Raw genomic sequence first — 22,929 nt, forward strand, 5'->3', positions numbered from 1 at the left:
GGCCCTGATAGCCATAGTAATGACTTCATTCGTTATGACAGTTTGTAGAATATGGCCCTTGGTCCCTGGGGCAGCCAAGGGGCCAAGGTCTGGGATACTAATCAAACCTTACCTAACCTAGCCCTGGACCCTTAAGGGATACTAATGAAAGCGTACCTAACCTAACGTAACCTAGCCAGAGGACTTTATTCCGTTGGATCACTACAGATATTAATCACTATTAACGGTTTTTCCATATTTTTCTTCACATTGTATTGTATAAAAAAGTATTTATCAACTTGCGGTAAGTTAACTCACCTGGTTGCTAACATGTATAGTTCAATTTCGTTTAGGCTGCGTGGAAAAAAATCCTTCAAGTTTCATTGACTTATTTTCATTCCTAATGGTTCTCTGCATTTATATAACACCATGAGATAAGTATTATACGTCCATTGACGATAGTATGGTGGTGTAAATTATATTACTGGAGACTCTAGAGGTGTCTGTGCTGGAGGCGTGTTGCTACGCTGCATACTTAATCAATAACTCATGTATATATTCTTTTACAAGGAAAATACCATTAAATAAAAGTATCTATATTAAAATAGTGTTCAAAGCACTAAAAAGCGGAGCTTGTACTCTTATTGATAGTAATAATATTCAAATCAGGCATTCATGCCTTACTACGCTGGTCATGGCAAAATGACTCAAGTATTTACCGTTTTTCCCTATTTCCATGCATTTCATTGTGTTTCAATCGATGTATACACATGTACAGTATAACAAGCTCTTAAAGGATCTACACTAACCTAGAGTAGTAACGTCGTTTTCTGAGGTTGAGGTGCAGTCTGGAGTACTGAATGACGATGTGAGCGTTCATCGAAGTCCATTGTTGACATGACATGTAGGCTGGCGTGGGACGTGGGGCCCCTATGTCGAGCTGCGAAATGTAAGCAAGGGCCGGTGTGTAGTTCAGTAGAGTGGTCTATGACATGTGACCCAAGAGAAGGAAGACATCTAGCCAATCACGATGTGGATCACGCAATCCATTACAAGAGAGAGAGAGAGAGAGAGAGAGAGAGAGAGAGAGAGAGAGAGAGAGAGAGAGAGAGAGAATTTGATTAATTTATTATGCTTATAATGTCAGACTGTACAATTCAGTGGAATAATTACCAAACAACAAAGACAACCGCAACACACACACACACACACACACACACACACACACACACACACACACACACACACACACACACACAGTGAACAACAATATAGATAATAAGTAACAACATACACCATGCAAACCAAGATCATTAGGTAAACCCACCAAAGTGAGGGTAGCGCATCAGAATCTCGTCCAGAATGTCAGGCATCATAATGTGACGACTGGCAGTATTCAGCGGTAGACCTCAAGCAGAAGAGGTCGAAAAGTGGGGCGACAGGCATGTGCCATTACCACGATGCATGTGTTTCACTGTTTGATCTGCTGCAGTCTCTGACGAGACAACCAGACGTTACCCTACGGAACGAGCTCAGAGCTCATTATTTCTGATCTTCGGATAGGCCTGAGACCAGGCACACAACACACACCGGGACAACAAGGTCACAACTCCTCGATTTACATCCCATACCTACTCACTGCTAGGTGAACAGGGGCTACACATGAAAGGAGACACACCCAAATATCTCCACCCGGCCGGGGAATCGAACCCCGGTCCTCTGGCTTGTGAAGCCAGCGCTCTAACCACTGAGCTACCGTGCGTGTGTGTGTGTGTGTGTGTGTGTGTGTGTGTGTGTGTGTGTGTATGTGTGTGTGTGTGTGTGTGTGTTCCATGGTACGTGTGGATTGAAGGTATGTGCATATTACAGAAATGAAACTGGCAAATTCCCTGATTTGCCTGAAGAAGAGGAGGGAGGATCTTCAGCCATCGTGGGTCTGGTGCCACCAGATGAGGATGCCACCAGTGAGGATGCACGGTCACTTGCAGAGAAAAAGGTGGGTGGGTATTTTTTCTATTGACAAACAGTGTAGTATAAGTTGTTTTCTTTAACGAGTCTTGCCATACTAAAGAATTAGAGGCACTTAAAATACAACACGATTTTGCATCTACACAAAATACTCATGGAAACAATGGATAGTGTATTTTCACAGGAAGGAATTATGTAGAATATGTAAATATGTAGAAAAGTCCTTCCTCCCTATCATCACCAATCTCCTCCCCAAAAAGAGCAAGCTTGGAGACCTTAAGGAAATATGAAATTTTTGGGTGAAAAAAGCAAAAATAGACCATTTTTGACAATTCAAAATATCTAAGGGATAAATGTCATTATTTCGCAAAAAAAAGGCAAAAATGTCATTTTTTGCTCTAGATTAGCCGCGGGGACTACAACTGGGTCTAGGCATTCCTCTCTAGACTAGGTGGCGTAGCTGCACCCTCCCAAACAACCCCTAGTTACTAACCAAACCCTAAAGAAACCTAGACCTAACCTAATTTTAACCTATATACAAAATGTAGCTAAGCATTAGCAACGCTGCTCACCAATAAAGGCTCACCACACCCCCTCCATCCTAACAGACTAACAGGGCGCTGCTATGCTCTGCACCTTCAAAGAAATCACAAAATTATATATATATATATATATATATATATATATATATATATATATATATATATATATATATATATATATATATATATATATATATATATATATATATATATATATATATATATATATATATATATATATATATATATGCTCTGCACCTTCAAAGAAATCACAAAATTATATATATATATATATATATATATATATATATATATATATATATATATATATATATATATATATATATATATATATATATATATATATATATATATATATATATATATATATATATATATATATATTGTTACGTACACGCCACGGCTGCGGTTAACTGCTACAGCTCACTCGAGTGTTATTCTGGCAAAATTGCCAACTTGATTACGATCAGTACAGATGGGATTATAAAACACTCCACAGAGTCCCCACTACTATAACTCACAGCAGCCATAACCCTCAGGTTCTTTCAAGGTCGCCAACAGTGTATAATTTCCCCCACTGTAAGGGAATCTCCTCAGCAACTCCTTCTCCTCCTGTACCCAACCAAGTAGAATTTATAAATGGTAGATGTTATGTGTAACAAGGCGAGGCCTTAATACCCCTTAGAGAAACCGCCCACAAAGACAATTCCACCCACTTCTCTATGAAGTATTAATGCCTCTCTGCACGCCTTGTCCACAGAATGTGATGAATCACAGACTGTGACAACGCGCAGTATATATATTACTAAACTATCCTATTACGACAAGTGCTTCCTGACACCTGTCAGACTGACACCCCTAGCCTGCACTACTACAATATATGATGTGTACAGCACATCCGGTGATGTACACACAAGCCCAGACACCACCTACGGGTGACAACAGCTATACACGAGTCCAGATACTCGTCACAGACAAGTCTGGCGGACGACAACTACGCACCACTGGCCGACATGAAGCCTCTCAGCATTCAATAGTGTGCGTGGCTACTACCACTACAATACAGTATACTACTGAAACTATACAAAAGATGGTGGGGCACACAGCCGCCCACCAAACCCCACTGGTGACTACAACCACCAACAGCAAAAACAGGACGAAACAATAACACGTCCCTCCGCGTCGCCACACCCGAGTGGACGAACGCACAACAGGAAATGTAGCCCCCAACCGGCTACACTTTCCTCAGGACAACAAGCCCGTTGTCCTACACAGCCACGGTCTACCGAGTAACAAGCCAGCTACTCAAGGGAGGGCACAACTCCCAGACCGACGACCAGTGAGCACCTAGAGAAGTCCAGCAACACGAATCTCGACTGTGCCAGAGCCGCGAGCGTCCGCGTCCACCTCAGCTGAAGACTACCCTGGTACTGAGTCCCGCTCGCAACGAGAAGCGAGAAGAGGGAGGTGGGTTGTCTGCTCAGCGGAACAGCCCGAGGGGCCCCGCTGGGTGGCCATAGGCTACACATATAATGAAATAATAAATTAAAGGGGATTAAGACGGTGCCCATCACAATATATATATATATATATATTTACATAAGAAATGATACATTTTATAATCGTATGAGAGTGAAGAGTATAAGGATTTCGTAGTGGATTCTTAAAAAAGGGATCTCAATGCATATCCTTACCTGCCACAACCAGTACAAAAGTAAATAAATAAATAAGTACATAAATAAATAAATAAAATAAATTAATAAAAATCATCAGCTAACATATAGCAAAGAGAAGATTAGATTAGTTTAGACAGACAGAGAGAGACAGAGAAGTCAGTTGAGAAAATGAAGATATCCAGAAGAACACCAAGTGGAAAGAACATTGAGAGAAACACTGCAAATGGATATGAAGGTTTTGGAAACTGAAGGATTAGCAGTAGAGAGAGCAACATGAAGAAGTGTCATGTTTGTCCCGAAGCATAGATGTAGTACAAATAGGACAAACAGTAACTGGCACATAATTATAACTGTGTCAGATGAAGATTATACAGAATACATATGTTAGGCCAAAAATTGAAAACTGATTGAAAATAAAGGACACGGGGCGCTGAGAGTCTCCTATGTAGCATGAAAACTGAAGATTGACACGGTGAATGTGGGCACATTGGTGAGAAGTAGCACCTGAAGACCGAAAGGATGTACTCGATCTTCGATCGTGAACTCATCGCTGTGCACCAAGCCATCCGTCACTTCCGCCATTTTCTGGAGGGCATCACTTTCACAATTCAGACGGACCACATGCCTATGGTACACGCCTTCACAAAACAAGCTGACGTATGGTCCACACGCCAGTGCCGTCATCTTTCCGTTATCGCCGAATTTAACTGCTTCCTTCAGCACCTGCCAGGTAAGAAGAACCCTGTAGCTTACGCCCTCTCTAGAGTCTCCATCGACGCAGTACAGTTAGGGATAGACTGCAAACAACTCGCCAAGAAGCAGAAAGAGGACCCGGAGACAGCAGCTTGCGGAACCTCCATCACCTCGCTCACATGGAAGAACGTCCCCGTGGACAAAGAAGGGACCACGTCTGCGACGTCAGCACCGGCCGCCCGCGCCTGTGGATACCAGCCTCCCTCCGCCGCCATGTGTTCAGCCTCATCCACGGCTTGGCACATCCTTCTCGACTTGCAACAACATGCCTCCTGAAGCAGAAGTTTGTGTGGCACAGCATCTCAAGGGACTTTAAGAACTGTGTTCGAGCATGCGCCGCCTGTCAAACCTCCAAGATTCAGAGGCACACAGAAACAGGTCATGGGTCTTTTTACCAACCGCAGAGACGCTTCGGCTACATCCACGTTGACGTAGCGGGTTTCCTTCCTCCGTCAGAAGGACATTGCTACCTTTTCACCATCGTAGACCATTCAACGAGATGGCCAATGCCACTTCTGCCTCCTGCTCTGCGGCTCTGCTCTGCGGGTGGATCTCAAGATTAGGCATGCCCTTTCATATCACGTCCAACCGAGGCACCTCTTTCACTTCACAGCTGTGGATATCCTTGGGAGAACTGCTGGGTACTTCCATCCACCACACCATAGCTTACAACCCGGAAGCTAACGGTATGGTGGAGCGATTCCATAGAACCTTAAAGATTGCTTTGATGTCCCGATGCAGTAGCCAAGGGTGGTTTTCGCAGCTTCCCTGGGTCCTCCTCGGCCTTCCTACAGTTCAAAAAGAAGGGCTCAAAGTCTCACCAGCAGAAATGGTTTACGGAGACCCTCTCGTGGTCCCTGGCGAATTCTTGGAACTGGTGCTTACCCCAACACCTACAAACCACATTCCAGGCTCACAGCAGGACAGTGTTACGGCCCGCCCGTAACATACTCCACTACCATCACCTCCTCCGCTTGTTACCTCGTTCGCCACCTCTCCGCCTCCCCTTCCACGTCACCGTTTCATGAAGTTACTGTCCCGAAGTTGGATTCACGCGGCCCCATTCGACTCAACCGGAAGTGTTAAACCAGCTCTTGGCTTTCTGGAAGTCAGTTGAGGTCCAGGCCTCAACCAGTGAACACAACGCCTCTTGGGTCTACCGTGGGATCAACCATCACCCAGCACTTCACCACTGCGACACCGCATAACTATCACTTCCCCTCGTCCGTGTTTTCCACATTGCCTCCATATAGGATTAGGATTATTACTTGGTATTAAGTTGGGTTCTTTATTGTTGTATTTATTTCTGTGTTATATGTATATGTGTATGTCATTTTCCTGTGTTTCATGTTATATATCTGTGTTTCATGTTTCATGTTATATCTATGTGTGTCAATTTCATTATGGGTTATTAAAATAGCTTTTTAAAGTGCCCCCTTTGCATTTCCTCACCAGTTGAACCTGCAGTGTTTTTTTTTTATTGTTATTGTTCACCGGCTCCCCGATGCCAATCTTACCCGTTTAACCGGTGAACGTAACAACAGCGTGAGCGAGGCATCGCTCGTGGTTGGTTTCGAGTACAACCCAGTCGAGCTAGCGTGAACTTGCTCCTGATTAGTCCACGTTACTCTCCTGCAAACCTACCTACGTTATACATGCTTGATTGTGTCGAAATAAACAAGTTCCTGAGTGGTCGCCAGTCGTTTTTGTTCGGCATATATCTACTTTGCCTGTACTGTTATACTGCATGTACTTTTTCAACATCCAATCCTAACCGCATTAGTAACTGAAGGTTGACTTATCGAAGATGGGAAGCGACTAATTTTTTCACTGTGGATAATCTACTTCGCCCCTCCCGTTCCGCTACGTTACGTGAATAGGGAGATACGCTCTCAGGTGTAATTACGTGGTGATTTAGAGCGAGGGGGAAAATCGTTTGTCGAACGGGCGATGTCGGGGGCAATGGTCTTTGTGTCACATCTTATCCAGAAGCCGTCCTCTCCTGTTGCATTGTGATTAATGAAACCTTTTTCTAAAAAAGCCTCACTCTCGGTTAATTTACGAATTTCCCCGAAAGGAAGGTGGATAGTCATGCACTGACTATACAAACTTGTGTGATTTGTCTCACGGACGTTACAAATCCTCCCCTTGGACTTTCTCTCAAAAGTGTATACAGGCCTTGATCAATTACTGGATCTAATTCCACCTTATTCTCTCTTAAAAAAGAAAAAAAAAAGTCATATGCGAATGAAGGTAATGTTAGATAGTAAGCAATATCAAGACTATACAAGTCATGTAAAATACTCCGCCAATGCAGGAAAACGTCGGGTAGTAATGTTACGTCAAATTTTAAGTACAGCTTGATATCAATGTCCACCTAATATTCAGGTCTACCTACGCGCATTTTGGGTGGAGCTATGAGCCCATCAGGATGCTGGTTGGTGGAGCCGAGTCACTCCGCATGACGTAAAGGGAGACCCTTCCTACCCCCTTACCCTTACTCCCTTGAGTTTTCTTTGGTCCAATTCGTTCTCTAAATGGCTTTTAGGGGGTACTAATATATCGCCTGTGTAGGCCTTAAAAATACTGTGAATGATTTATACTTATCACAAAATAAACTGGTACCTATAAAATGAGGTCCTCTCATATATCTACATCTCTTAGGTATAATAAACGAACAGGATCAATTATGTGTTGGTTCGTAGCCATTATAGGTACAGGTGAAACCCTTGAAATAAATAATTTTTTCATACCCCTTGAAATGTTACATTCCATATTCCCGGAGATTGGTGTGGCTTCCATGTCTTGTCTTTACTAATCAGATATGCACACACACACACACACACACACACACACACACACACACACACACACAGTCTCTCTCTCAATGACATTTTTAATCCCCTCACGGTCATTTTCATCTTTTTCATTGTTTTTCCCGTGACCTCTTCCATAACTTCTGAGCTGCTATATTTCTGGGGAATCTGTGGTACAGGGCCGATCGTTTCCTGCGTTCCGATGATCGGCACCCTTTAACACAGCAAATGTGAACCATGGTCGTTGCGGTACCAGTGGGAATACCGTCACCTCTCACCACACTTCTCCAAGGCACACTGAGTCCAGTAACCGCCACTAACACAGAGCACGTGACTCCGCGTGACGTAGCCGGGATGCGCTGAAGGGACCGAAATCTCTTCACGACGTAGGTAGACCTGAATATTAGGTGGACATTGGCTTGATATAATCTCTTAATGACCACCATCCGGCTAAAACAAAGACATTCTGCGCGTGATGGTATTCCTCGTGACTGGGTGTTGTTCCTTTTAAACGATTATAAAAGCACTCTTTCCGTGGAAGAGAAGTTTCTTCAATGCGTGACGTGTGTTAGGTAGTCGTAGCACAGTAACTGTTCACCTAATAGCAGAGAGGGACAAGGTGGTGGATATGTATTCAAAAGGCGTTGTGTTATGGGTACTGCCGTATTGGTTTACCGGCTCTAATGTGATTCTTGCTCAACTCGCTTAGCGAAACCGGCATAAGTGACAACGAATCGAGAAACATAATGTCACCAACTTCCAATTTTAACAGCTTAAGACCATTCTCGCGGGAATGGACTTTTATTCCCTGTTATGTTGTGAGATACCGGAATATTAAAGCCCCGTCATACGCTAAATTATGCGACAAAAAGCGTATCTGCCTTCTTTTGTTTACACACAAATTGCAAAGTGGACACAACGCAGCAATGGAATGATCAAATTCTTTTCGTTGAGAAAGATGACGTAGTGTAGTTGAAAATCGTTTCTTACAGATCTGACAGTGTTTTGCTTCCTCAAATATCTTTTCACTTTCAGGTGTTGTGTGCATTGGGAAGGGGGTATTGTCTCTCTTATCCTGCGCCATGCCTCGCTGGCTTTCTTAATAAACACATTGATTCTATCTAAACCAACGTGAAGAAATTCCTCCACGACGCTCCCATCGCTATCCACGATGCCACCGCGAAGGGGCGATGGATAGTCTCTACTGAATTCGTCCTCCAATATGGGAAGGTGCATAGTCATGAGCGAAATTCTTAAACTTAATTTTTTTCATTCGTGTTTTTGGGAAAGGAAATCGTTTGTTTCCCAGTGCATGACTCCTCAATGTGTCGTGCGAGCAATGGTGTTGTCGAGTTGTCTTAAACACGTACGGCAAAATTTAACTTTTGTTGACTGCTCGCGTGTATCTTTGCATAAACGTGTCGAAATCCATCAGCTGTGTGGCATGTTTATTTCTTATCAGGAAGTAATAAGAAATAAACCAATCCCTTACCCCCCTTTTCTGGCAAGACTCGCATAATATTTTTTGTTGTTCTAGTACAGTGTGTACACAAAAAAAAAGAAAGATTATTATATTCCTCAATCTTCTTCATATCTTTTCCTTCCCATTCCACTGCCACTGATATAGCATCCCCTATTTGGAAGATGCATTTACAAAACTTCAGCGACTTTAAGAGAATTTTTATTCTTCGCCAATGGATTTTTTTTTCCAATTTATAAGTAGCTAAGCACCTAATGAGGCACCCGTTGTCCTTACCAGACGGGTTGAATATCACGTTCCTTCCCCTCATTTTTTTTCTGGGGGGGGGCGAGTAATTTCACGTGACATCCTAAGACTTGTGCTACCCTTTGTGCCAGAATCACTATGCTGAAGGATATTATCCTAGTTAGAATAAACCCCGATCCGGGACATTCCTCAATCGCCCTCTATAGCCTGTTCGCAAACTGATCTACCCATGACCAAAGGAGTTCTTCGATTTCCTCTTGTTATGTTGAGGGAGACGGTGGCGCAGTGGATAAGGTGGTGAGTGTGGGATCAGGCAGACGTCCACGCGTAGGCTCGAATTCCACGTACAGCCTTAAAACAGTTTGCTATTTGTCGAGTGGTTTAAAGTTACCTACATGTCACCATGATACCCAAGTTCTAGGTGGTTACACCCAAAATGAGCTTAGGTGGTGATATGGGCCCTAATATGGGTATCACAATAAATAAAATTCCTTGCGCCACTTATGGGCGGAAGCTGAACAGCGCTTCCCATACACTCTTCAAGTGAGCCTACAGGCGCTATAGGCTTTACCGTAAAAAAACAAAAACAAATTTTAACACGAGGTGATGATTCACTGTCTCTGGTACCCCTTCAATGTGTTATCTTTGCATTGCTACTACCATTTCTGTGTAGACTCTCAAACTTGTTCCATACGTCTCTTCGAACATACGCCTAATTTCATTAAAGAAAAACTAAAAGTATACAGACAAGAACGCCAAGTGATTCGCTCGTACACGAAGCGGGATTGTATAACTGAATCTGGTGAAGTCACCCCTGAAGTGATGGTCACGCCTTGCAAAGACTGCCATTTTTTTCATCTGTAACGAAAAAAAAAAAAATAGTTTTCTCTGACCTTATTAAAGATTATATATTCCATTTGTAATACTTTACTTTTTTTTCTTACCTTCTTCTTTTCCTTTCCTCCTCCTCCTCCTCCTCCTCTCTGGTGCTGCTCACCTTTTTCAGGGTAGAGTCACTAGTTTTTCTTCCTTTATTTATTTTTTTATCATTTTTTTTTTTTTTTACTAACTGAATGTACAATATGAACTGACGAGTCTACGTAATAGTCGCCACATAATGGACACACACGGCATGTATTCAGTCTTCCGCGACGGCGGCCACATCGGTGACACACTTCCTCTCACCATTGTGAGAGGACTGTCCTCCTTTCACTCTCGCTCTTGGCTTCTTCCTCGCCGGAGTGTCTCTCACGCTCCTCCCCATAGCACCGCCCTTCTATGGGAAGAGTATATAAAAACGCACGACATGAGAGGTCCTGTTACAGCAGCGATGGAATACCTTCACCTCCGTTTTTTCATCAAGAGGTAAGTCCCCTCCCTATGTTTTTTTTCCAGTGTATACTTCCACAAATGTTTTTTCTCCTCACTTATTGTTTTCTCCCGTCAGGAGAGGAGAGGCTGACCATCACTCTTCAATCTTCCACACCTAAGACCAGGAATGGCAATAAGGGAAAGAACCGAAGAAAGAAACATGTCGATTCAAGCAGTGAGAAGGAGGCGGACGTCAATCCGACTAATAAAAAAAAGGGGCGATTCATTAGTAAAAAGAAGTTTTTTTTTTTTTCGTAGGTTTCCCTATCGGTCACTAACCTCCAATCGTTTTGTAAGCGAACAATAGCCTACCTGGAAGTAAGTCATTATGTGTATAGGCCTATTCCCCTCCAACAAGTCACGGTCAGTTGCCGACTTCCTGGTTGGGATGTACGAAAAAGGGAATGACACAGACATAAACTGCATTCAGGAAGCGAGAGAAGAATGTAGGTCATCAACCTTAAAGTAAGTCAAGGCCATTATGTGTAGGTCTCCAGGAAGTCACGGACGGTTGCTTACTTGCAGGTACAAAGTGACGCAATCTACCCTACCAGGAAGTACGTCAAGGTCATTATGTTAAGCCTCCAGGCTCGGTCATTATGCCTCCAGGCTCGGTTACTAACTATCAGGTATGACGAAAGTAATTCAAGGTCATTGGGCCTCCAGGCTCGGTTACTGACTTCCAGGTACAAAAATGACTAAGTCAAGGTCATTATGTCCAGGTACGGAAAATGACACAGTCATGTACGAAAGTAGGTCATCGAAACTGCATTCGACAAAAGAATGTGCCTCGAAACGGGGATAATGCACTTTTCCCGGAAGTACACCAACCTTACTTCCGAGAAAAGTGCCTTTTGAGGCCCATTTTCCCCTACTAATACGTTACCAGTGTTCATCATGGCTTAAGGGGACTGCATAGAGTTTGATGAATCATGAAGAAAAATGGATGAAATTTAATGAAACTTAATCAAAATGTCAAAACTACCATCCACATGAGCAAAACCAAATTCTAAGAAATTTTGATTAATAATTTTTTTTTTTTATTTGATCTACTTTATCAGTTTTGGTCATATATACAGTGTATTTTCATACAACATTTTAAAGAGGATTTCCATATCTATTAAACAAACTGATGAAATTTGAAAAAAATGTTTTTTTCTTTTTTTTAGATATACAAATCATAAAATATGAAAAAAAAAGAAAAAATCCTTTCAATTTAATTTCATGTAAACCGTAGTCTTTTTTTTTTTTATATTCATAATTAATTTATCAGACAAAAATCATCTACACACCATACTCTGCAAAGAAAAATTAACAGAATAAAAATTAGTTAAAAATAAAAAATGTAGTTGCTCATAGAAGCATCAAAATGCATCAAAAATCCATTCTTGAGAAAACGGGTCTCAAAGTTTGGCTATGATTTACTCCTATAACAATCCATTTCTCAGAAAATTTTACTTAATACACCGATTTGAAATTGGGTAATTAATAAAAAAGATACAGTAATTATGGTATCAGTAACCACCACCACCAGCTGTTGGTTGCTTCCTCGTCCAGTTCCAGCAATAGTTTCTTGGGTAATGTTGAATCTGAGAGTCCTGCTGCATTGAGGAAGAGGCTAGTAGCTAATAAACTACCTGTTCTAACACCAACAAGTCATGAAAGTGGAATAATTAGCATCAGTTCTCGCAATGATTTTGCCAGCAAAATCATTGAGAGAACTGATGCTCAATACACACTACACTTGGTTTTTGCTGGCAATATAATTGACAGAACTGATGCTTATTATTCCACTTTCATGACTTGTTGGTGTTAGAACAGGTAGTTTATTAGCTACTAGCCTCTTCCTCAATGCAGCAGAACTCTCAGATTCAACATTATCCAAGAAACTATTGCTGGAACTGGACGAGGAAGCAACCAACAGCTGGCTGGTGGTGGTGTGGTGGTGGTGGTGGTCGTGTTGGTGGTGGTGAAAGGAGACTCGATTCTCTCCTGTCGTTTGCTTTCAGTGGATTGTAGATAGCCATGTTCGCACGTCTGTTTAGTCTTGTACGCGATAATTTAGGCATTTTATAGGTAAATAACTCGAGAAACACAATGTAATCACAAACGTCACATACGTGTACCTCCCTCACGGATCACGGTCAAGCCAGCGTCCCTCAGACAAGCCCAAGGTATCGTACACTAACCAGAATAACTTTGGGTTTCGATACAGCAAGAAACAAAACGAAAAATAAAAAAAGAAAAAAAAATCTTCACTATATGATATGGCAATACTCCCAGTCAGCTGATCCATTTAAATGCCCCGCTGGGCATTTAAATGTCCGCAAAATCCAAAATAAACACGCGTCTGGCAACGCCAATGCATCTAGCTACCCTATAATGTCGAAAACTTAAATTGACTTTCCTGGCGATTTTTACGTGTCTGAAGTCTATGCTATCCCCTTTAGGTAACTACTGGTGTCCCACAGGGATTTGTCTCTATTTGGACCACTAAAGTTTGCTATCTACGTTAATGACGTGAGTGAAGAAGTTGAGTTATATAAACCTGTTTGCTGATGATGCAAAACTAACGAAGAAGATCGAAAATGTGAATGACTGTAAAGTGCTGCAAAGTGATTTTGATAAGATTAGTAATTGGAGTAGAAAATAGCAAATGGAGTTTAACTTGAATAAGTGTAAGGTAATGGAGTTTGGTAAGAGTGAAATGAGAATACGATACGACTATGATATTAATGAATTGGAGATATGAAAGAGGAAATGGATTTGGGAGTGACTGTTACATATGACTTCACTCCAGACAAACATATAAATAGAATTTTTAATGGTATGATGAATTTATTAAAGAGGTGAGAATGGCCTTTTCGTATCTTGATGAAAGGATGATTAAGAGGATATTGATTTATGTGATATGACCGAAATTGGAATATGCGGCGGTCGTGTGGTCTCTTCATAAAAAGAAAAATATTATGAAGTTGGAAAGAGTGCAGAGAGCAACTATAAAGATGGTTCCAAATTTAAGTACTTTAACCTATGGAGAAAGATTCAGGAAATTGGACATCACTACATTGGAAGATAGAAGGAAAAGAGGAGATTTGATATATGTTTATAGAATGATTAATGGTATGGAGGATGTGGATAAAGAAGACTTTTTACTATTGGACACACGCAGTACAAGAGAACATGGTTTAAGGTTGAGAAAGGGATTTTGTAGAAGAGATGTCAAGAAGTATAGTTCCCTCATAGAGTTGTGAACAATTGGATTGAACTTGATTAGGAAGTTGTAATGGTTGGACTGTGCATACTGTAAGGAAGAAATTTGATAAAAGATATAGAGACAGGATTCCATGAGTTTACTCCCCTCCCGTAAACCACAACTAGGTAAATACACACACACACACACACATATTAGACCCTCGATGTAACGGACCCTGATGCACCGAACAAAATCCACTAGTCCGGATTGTCTGGTCTGATGTCATATGCAACAGACGAAAATAGACTCGCAGACGTCTGATAGTTTAGAACTCACAGGACAAGTGTGCCAAGAACAGTCAAATATGCATACATAATAGCTACATGCATATACACATGTACATATTGTACCTGTAACCTATAGTTCATGGTATAGCAAAATAAAGTGGGAGCTGGTGGGTGAGGAAGGCCAAGAAAAGTGGCAGGACTGTGTTCATGCATTCATACATACATACATATGTAAATAATTCCTACACGCATACATATACGTATATACATACATATTGTACCTGGAACCTATTGTTCTTGGTATAGTGAAAAAAAAAAAAAAACGGATGGGTGAGGAGGCAGGAAATAGTGAAGATACTGTTCACTCTATCAGTCGCAGAGAGAGAGAGAGAGAGAGAGAGAGAGAGAGAGAGAGAGAGAGAGAGAGAGAGAGAGAGGTTTTTATGACAGGATGAAGGAGAGATGAAGAGGATGAATTGGAGATATGTGTGTGTGTGTAATTCACCACCACGGTCGTCTGCTGGTCACCCAGCCAATCTTCCCCATTACGGAGCGAGCTCAGAGCTCATAGATCGATTTTCGGGTAGGACTGAGACCACAACACACTCCACACACCAGGAAAGCGAGGCCACAATTCCTCAAGTTACATCCCGTACCTATTTATTGCTAGGTTAACAGGGGCTCGAACCCGGACCCTCTCGATTGTGAGTCGAGCGTGCTAACCACTACACTACGCGGTGTGTGTGTTTCACTGTTTGATCTGCTGCAGTCTCTGACGAGACAGCCAGACGTTACCCTACGGAACGAGCTCAGAGCTCATTATTTCCGATCTTCGGATAGGCCTGAGACCAGGCACACACCACACACCGGGACAACAAGGTCACAACTCCTCGATTTACATCCCGTACCTACTCACTGCTAGGTGAACAGGGGCTACATGTGAAAGGAGAGACACGCAAATATCTCCACCTGGCCGGGGAATCAAACCCCGGTCCTCTGGCTTGTGAAGCCAGCGCTCTAACCACTGAGCTACCGGGTGTGTGTGTGTGTGTGTGTGTGTATTTATTAAGTTGTATTTACCCCTTGTGGTATTCATTGTAGTTAAATATCTGCGTAAACGATTGGTTTTGATTTAATTTCAAACTTTTGTAAATCTTTGTTTGGATCTCGTTCCGGAACAGACGCCGCTCCTTTTTGACGAGGGTGTGTCATTCTCACTGATGGAGCGGTGGCTGAGGTGTGTATTGTTAATGTGTTGGTTTGGGTTTGGGTATACATGTTTGTATGTCCTGTTATCCTGGTACCGCTGGCACCATCAATATGTTCTGGTGTGGATGAAAAGAAACACTGGGGGAGCTTCCCTGTGTTTATTGTAGGATACAAAATGTACTGGAGGCTTGGTAGCTTGGTAGCAAGCGGCCGTGGAAAGGCTTGAGAAGTAGCCGGCGACGAGAGAGAAACTTGTAGTCGGTAGCGGCTAGATGGAGCTTGTAGCAAGCGTGATGATGTATAATTACAGTCTACACACTGGAGTGTGACTGTAGACAGTACACTGTAGAACTAGACTGGCTGTGCAGGACAGGAGGACCAGTCAAAGAAGGCAACCGGATTGCCAGCGGAGCGTGACTCCGTCCAGAAGCTGTGTTTGGGACCAGATTGAGCGTGGCGTCTCTTGGGGTAGCGGAACAATACACAGCCCCAGTACACCATATACAGAACATTACATTACTCCGCGTTAACAAAGTAGTCTGTCTATGATACTGTACTATATATATATATATATATATATATATATATATATATATATATATATATATATATATATATATATGTGTGTGTGTGTGTATTTACCTAATTGTATTTACCTAATTGTAACATACGGGAAAAGAGCTATGCTCGTGCTGTCCCGTCTCCATATCTACTAATGTCCAGCTTTTTCTTAAAATCATGAATATTCCTTGCGTTGACCACTTCCACGTCTAAACTATTCCATGCTTCCACCCTTCTATGAGGAAGCTATATTTTTCACATCTCTCCTATAAGTGGCCATTTTAGTTTTTCCCATGCCCTCTCGACATTCTTTCATTCCACATACACAGATCTTCCCTATCCATTTTTCCATGCCAATCATCACTCTGTATATTGCTATCAGGTCTCCCCTTTCTCTTCTGTTTTCCAGGGTCGGAAGTTGCATTCTTTTCAGTCTGTCTTCATAAGTCAAATCTCTTAAGTCAGGCACCATTTTTGTTGCAGCCCTCTGTACTTTCTCTAGTTTCCTTATGTGTTTCTTTAAGTTCGGAGCCCACTGTATTGTTGCATATTCAAGCCTCGGTCTTATCATTGCAGTAATTATTTTCTTCATCATTTCTTCATCTAAATATACGAACGCCACTCTTATGTTCCTCAATAAGTTCAATACTTCTCCAATTATTTTGTTTATATGTCTCTCTGGCGATAGGTCATTGGTAATTGTCACCCCAAGGTCTTTTCTTCATGACTGGTTTTATGTCTTCATTTCCTATCTTGTACATACTCCTGATTCTTCTTTCACTCTTGCCAAACTCTATTTTCTTGCATTTTGTCGTGTTGAACTCCATTTGCCATGTACAGCTCCATTTCCATATTCTGTCCAAGTCTTCCTGGAGTAGTTCGCAATCTTTGTCACATCTCACTTTTCTTAACAATTTTGCATCGTCTGCAAATAGGCTCACATAACTGGACACCCCATCCACCATGTCATTTATGTAGACCGCGAACATTACTGGTGCCAACACTGATCCCTGTGGAACTCCACTCTCCACCAAGCCCCATTCTGATGGTCTGTCCTTAATTATTGTTCTCATTTCTCTTCCTACCAAAAGTCTTCCATCCATTTTAGTAAACTGCCATGCACTCCTCCTACCATTTCAAGTTTCCAGATCAGTCTCCGGTGTGGTACCTTATCAAAGGCCTTTTTTAAATCCAGATATATTCCATCAGCCCAACCATCTCTTTCCTGTATTACATCTATCACCCTCGAATAGTAACATATCAGGTTTGTCGTGCATGAACGCCCTTTTCTAAAACCAAATTGACACTCACAAAGTATGTCATTTTCTCCAAGAAGTCTGTCCATCTATTCTTCACCACCCTCTCACACATCTTAGCTACCACACTTGTAAGTGACACTGGTCTATAGTTCAATGGGTCTCTCTTGTTACCTGATTTATAGATTGGGACAATGTTAGCTCTTTTCCAGTCTTGGGGCACTACACCTTCCCTTAATGAGGCATCAATTACTTCACAAACTTTTTCTGCCAGTTGCTCCCTGCATTCTCTTAAAATCCATCCTGATACCCCATCAGGTCCCACAGCTTTTCTCACTTCTAAACTCCCCATCATATTCTTGATCTCCTCCACAGTTACTTGAAACTCCTTCATAATCCCTTTCTGTTCCATTACCAGTGGTTTGTCAAAAGCAGTCTCCTTTGTGAATACCTTCCGAAAGCATCCATTCATAGCCTCTGCCATTTCCTGGGATCCTCACTGCATACTCCATTTACTTCTAAACTTTCAATACTTTCTCTATTTTTGATGTTGTTGTTCACATGTCTGTAAAAAGCCTTGGTTGGTCTTTACATTTATCAATTATATCCTTTTCTTGTTTCTTTCTTTCTTCTCTTCTAATCAACACATATTCATTTCTTGCTCTTTTGTAACTTTCCCACTGCTTAATCCGTCTTTTCCTTCTCCACCTCTTCCATGCATCCTCTTTTCTTGTTCTAGCCTTTTCACATCTATCGTTAAACCAGTCCTGCTTTCCAACTTCTCTATGTTGTCTTATTGGTACAAATTTTTCTCACCTTCTTTGTATATTTTTATAAATTCCTTCCACTTTTCATTTGCTCCTTAGCACTCTTGAATTTCATCCAATTTGTCTCTTGAAAGAATTTCTTTAGGTTTCCAAAATCTGTCTTGGCATAATTCCATCTTCCCACTTTATATTCTTCATTTCTTCTAGATTTCTCTTCATCTATCACCTTGAACTCCAAAACTGCATGATCACTCTTTGCTAAAGGGCACTCCACCCTCATCTCCTCAATGACCATTGGCTCTGTACTAAAGACCAAGTCCAGTCTTGACGATGCTCCCTCTCCTCCAAACCTAGTATCTTCTTTGACCCACTGAGTTAACACATTTTCCATTGCCAGTGTCAATAGTGTATTTCCCCATGTTGTCTCTGATCCTTCCATTGACCAGTCCTCCCAACACACCTCTTTACAATTAAAATCTCCCATCATTATAGTTCGTTCACAGCCACCCAACATTTCTTCCAGACATGTTCCTGTATCACTTATCATTTCTTCATATTCCTGTACTGACCATGCATTTGTCTTAGGTGGTACGTACACCACTATGTAGTGCCTCTTTTTCCTTCATTAGTTTCTGCTCTGATCTTTAGCACTTCTGCCTTTCCCATACCTTCTTTCACTTGATCCACCTTTATATCTTTTTAACCAGCAACATCACTCCTCCTCCCATCTTACCTACTCTATTTCTTTTCCAAACATTATATTTCCTTCTCCAACCATCATCAGGTCTTCTCCCTCTCTCAGTTTTGTTTCAGTAAGACCCACAATATCTGGGTTCTTGTCCCTCAAGTAATCGTTGAGTTCTAAAATCCCCGATATCACTCCATTTATGTTGGAATACATTACATTCCGCTCATACGTAAGTTTCTTTAGTCTTTTCTTGCTGTACTTTTCTGGGTTATGAACCACTTCCTCAGTCTCATATCCAAGATTCTCCAGAAAAACTCTTTCTTCTCCTCTTCTGTCCTCTCTTCATTTTTTTTCAAAGCCTCCTTTCTCAACTCATTTAACATTTCTCTTTCCTTTTCACCGAGATCTCTTCTCAACCAAATCTTCCTTGTTGTGTGTGTGTGTGTGTATCTTTTGAAATATCCTGTATGGTTCATGAAATTATTTTTGTTGAGTAAAGCCTTGGAAAAGGGATCGATGTGTATCTATATCACGTCATTTTACTCAACAAGAATAAATAACGCTCCAAACACTCCAGCCGTGTGGGACTTCGTAGCTCCCAGATCAACATGGAACGACTACTGAGGCCCGAACGCTTAGACGCCGATCCCAGCGCATCCACGGCAGCATTAGAGTGGAAACATTGGATTCAAACTTTCGAAAATGTCCTAGAAGGGTTGCCCCAAGATAATCTGAATAAGTTGACAGTGCTTACAAACCATGTGTCTCCCAGAATCTACGAGACCATTTCGGACTGTGCTTCATACGAAAATGCTATCAGTGCCTTAAAATCACTATAAGTTAAACCCACTAACGAAGTGTTTACCCGCCACCGTCTTGCAACTCGGAGGCAGCAGAGTGGAGAGACATTGGACGAGTATTTTCAGGCGCTGAAAACGCTGAGCAAAGATTGTAACTTCAAGTCAGTATCCGCGGCCCAACACTGTGAAGAGTCTATCAGGGACGCATTTATCAGTGGTTTACTTTCTCAGTCCATTCGACAGAGCCTGCTGGAAAACAAGATGCTTGACCTCTCCACCATATTCGATCAGGCTCGAGCACTTGACTCAGAGAAACTCTGAGTTATACGACGGTGCTTCCTCCACTCGTGTGCTTGGTGCTGCTTCTGAGGAAGTAGAAGAAAGTGACAAAAGTTTGGAATCGACTCCAGTTATGGCTGTTGCCAGTGCTAAGTGCTTCTTTTGTGGTCTATCCAAGCATCCACGATTCAAGTGTCCTGCTCGTGACGCAAATTGCAACAAATGTCATAAAAAGGGCATTACGCTAAAGTGTGTCGTGGTACCCGCGCCCCCACTACCGCGGCTAACTGTGCCACTCTAGCAGCCACACCATGAGTATTGTCCAAGGCCGTGACTAAAATTTCTATCAATGGGACAGAAGTGGACGGACTAATAGATAGTGGAAGCTCAGAAAGCTTCATCCACCCGGACTTAATCGAGCTGTCCATAGTTCTCGAAGTGCAGTTACGATGGTGTCTACTTCTCTCAGTGCTCAAGCTACTGGTATCTGTGAAGTGAACTTGAAGGTGAACGGACAAGAGTATCGTGACATGCGCTTGACGGTCCTCCCTCAGCTGTGCGCTGATGTAATACTGAGGCAAGACTTCCAGAAGCTGCACGACAGCGTCACACTAAAGTATGGTGGTGCCCTACCTCCCCTGATGATTTGTGGAATGAGTGGACTTCGTGTCGAGCCCCCTGAGTTATTTAGGAACCTGACAGCAGACTGCCACCCAATAGCTACTCGAACACGACGCTACTCTTTGGAGGATAGACAATTTATTGAAACAGAGGTTCAATGACTGCTCGAGGAAGGAATCATTGAGGAAAGCACTTCCCCATGGCGTGCACAGGTAGTAGTAGTTAAAAGCGAGACTCGCAAGAAACGCCTCGCCATTGACTAATCCCAAACCATAAACAAGTTCACACTGTTACTTTCACTGGTTAAACTGGTAAGATTGGCATCGGGGAGCCGGTGAACAATAACAATAAAAAAAAAAAAAAACACTGCAGGTTTAACTGGTGAGGAAATGCAAAAGAAGGGCACTTTAAAAAGCTATTTTAATAACCCATAATGAAACTGACACACATAGATATAACATGAAACATGAAACACAGATATATAACATGAAACACAGGAAAATGACATACACATATATATATAACACAAAAATAAATACAACAATAAATCCCAACTTAATACCTAACAATAATCCTAATCCTATATGGAGGCAATGTGGAAAACACGGACGAGGGGAAGTGATACTTATGCGGTGTCGCAGTGGTGAAGTGCTGGGTGATGGTTGATCCCACGGTAAACCCAAGAGGCGTTGTGTTCACTGGTTGAGGCTTGGATCTCAACTGACTTCAGAAAGACAAGAGCTGGCTTAACACTTCCGGTTGAGTCGAATGGGGCCGCGTGAATCCAACTTCGGGACAGTAGCTTCATGAAACGGTAACGTGGAGGGTTCATGAGACGGTGACGTGGAAGGAGAGGCGGAGAGGTGGCGAACGAGGTAACAAGCGGAGGAGGTGATGGTAGTGGAGTATGTTACGGGCGGGCCGTAACATTTCCTCCCCCCTAAGACCTCCGAAATGGGCTCATGAAGGAGGTGAGACGGGAGATCTTGATAAGGCGTCAGCGATGATGTTGTCCACCCTCTTGATATGGTGGACTTCCAAGTTGAAGGGTTGAGTTAACAAGGCCCACCTAAGAATGCGTTGGTTTCGGTTCTTCATGGCGTGAAGGAAGGCCAGAGGATTGTGATCGGTGAAGACCTTCGTAGTTTGAGGACCAGGATGAAGATAGCACTCAAAACGTTGGAGCGCCAGGACGAGTGCCAGAGCCTCCTTCTCGATGGTGGAGTAGTTGAGTTGATGTTTCTTCAGCTTGGCGGAGTGATAGGCGATGGGATGGAGGATGCCGCTTGTGGGGTCCGTTTGTAGTAGGACAGCACCTACTCCAACTCCACTCGCGTCCACTTGTAGATGGAAGGGGCGGGAGTGATCCGGCGTCCAGACCACTGGTTCCGAGGAGAGGAACGCCTTGAGGTGTTGGAAGGCTTGGTCACATGGGCCATTTATTCCTATTGGCAATGCTCTCAAAAGCGCGAAATGACCCGTCAACATCAGATTCATCAAAAGGGGGAACTAGCGGAGCAGCTGTAGCGGGATTAATGCTTGCTAACTTTTTCTTTATATATATTTCTTCCCCTCTAAACTTAGCGTCATTTTGTAGGGCTAACTCCTGAATTTCTAACTCTTTCTCCTGCCTTCTAAATTGTAACTGAAATTCTCTCTCTTCTTTTTTTTCCCGTAGTTCTCTTTCTTTATCTTTATCTTCTTTTTCTGCCTGTAGTTGCATTTGTTTTTCCTGCATCCGGTATTCTAGTTTAAGCTTCTCAATTTCCCACTGACTCTTGTCCTGTTCTTCCTGGGGACTGTGTATTATAGTCCTCGTAGAGGCTGACATGGGAGTTAACTCTTCTATGGCATTTCTTAGCAACTGACCTTCTTGCACTAGATGTTCAACAACTACATTCTTAATGACCTCTTTATTCATCTGAGACGTGATGGGAACATCAAAATGTTTAGCGATGGTCTTCCATTGGTCCTTCTTTATATTAGCATCTTTAAGTTGTTCCAGAGAAGGGTCGGCACAAAAATCTTCAACGTTAAACTGAGCGGAAGCCATATTAGATAGATGTTAAACCACAACAAAAAAAATGATAAGCGAATTACTTAAGTGAGGAACTTGGCAGAGTGATAATAAAGGCAACCTTGGAAATTACCTAGATTATACTTAAGTAAACACTTATGAGTACAATCACTAATGAGGGGTAAACTAGAGAGTTACGGCATTAAGAGGGATCCGGATTACTCTAGTTACGAGACTTGAGAGTGAGGAGCGAATTGTACTGAGACTTGTTATTGATAAGGAGGCGGATTAGTCTGAGAGACTAGTTAAAATGGCCGATTCTAACTAGCGAGAAAAATGATCCGCGAAGTGAGGGGATTGAGGGTTCGCATGAACATATGATGATCCCAACACTTG

General features: G+C 42.3%; 1 protein-coding gene across 1 annotated transcript in view; it reads left to right on the plus strand.

The window, feature by feature from the left end:
- The window catches only part of LOC123511134 (dynein regulatory complex protein 11-like), a 52,283-nt gene that overhangs the window by 15,198 nt on the left and 14,156 nt on the right, over positions 1-22,929 (plus strand). The window contains exon 2 of the mRNA XM_045266756.1: positions 1,849-1,975. Within this exon, the coding sequence (XP_045122691.1) occupies positions 1,849-1,975 (127 nt within the window). The remainder of the gene's footprint in view (positions 1-1,848; positions 1,976-22,929) is intronic.

The sequence above is a fragment of the Portunus trituberculatus genome, chromosome 31, assembly GCF_017591435.1.
Source record: "Portunus trituberculatus isolate SZX2019 chromosome 31, ASM1759143v1, whole genome shotgun sequence".
Taxonomy (NCBI): Eukaryota; Metazoa; Arthropoda; class Malacostraca; order Decapoda; family Portunidae; genus Portunus; species Portunus trituberculatus.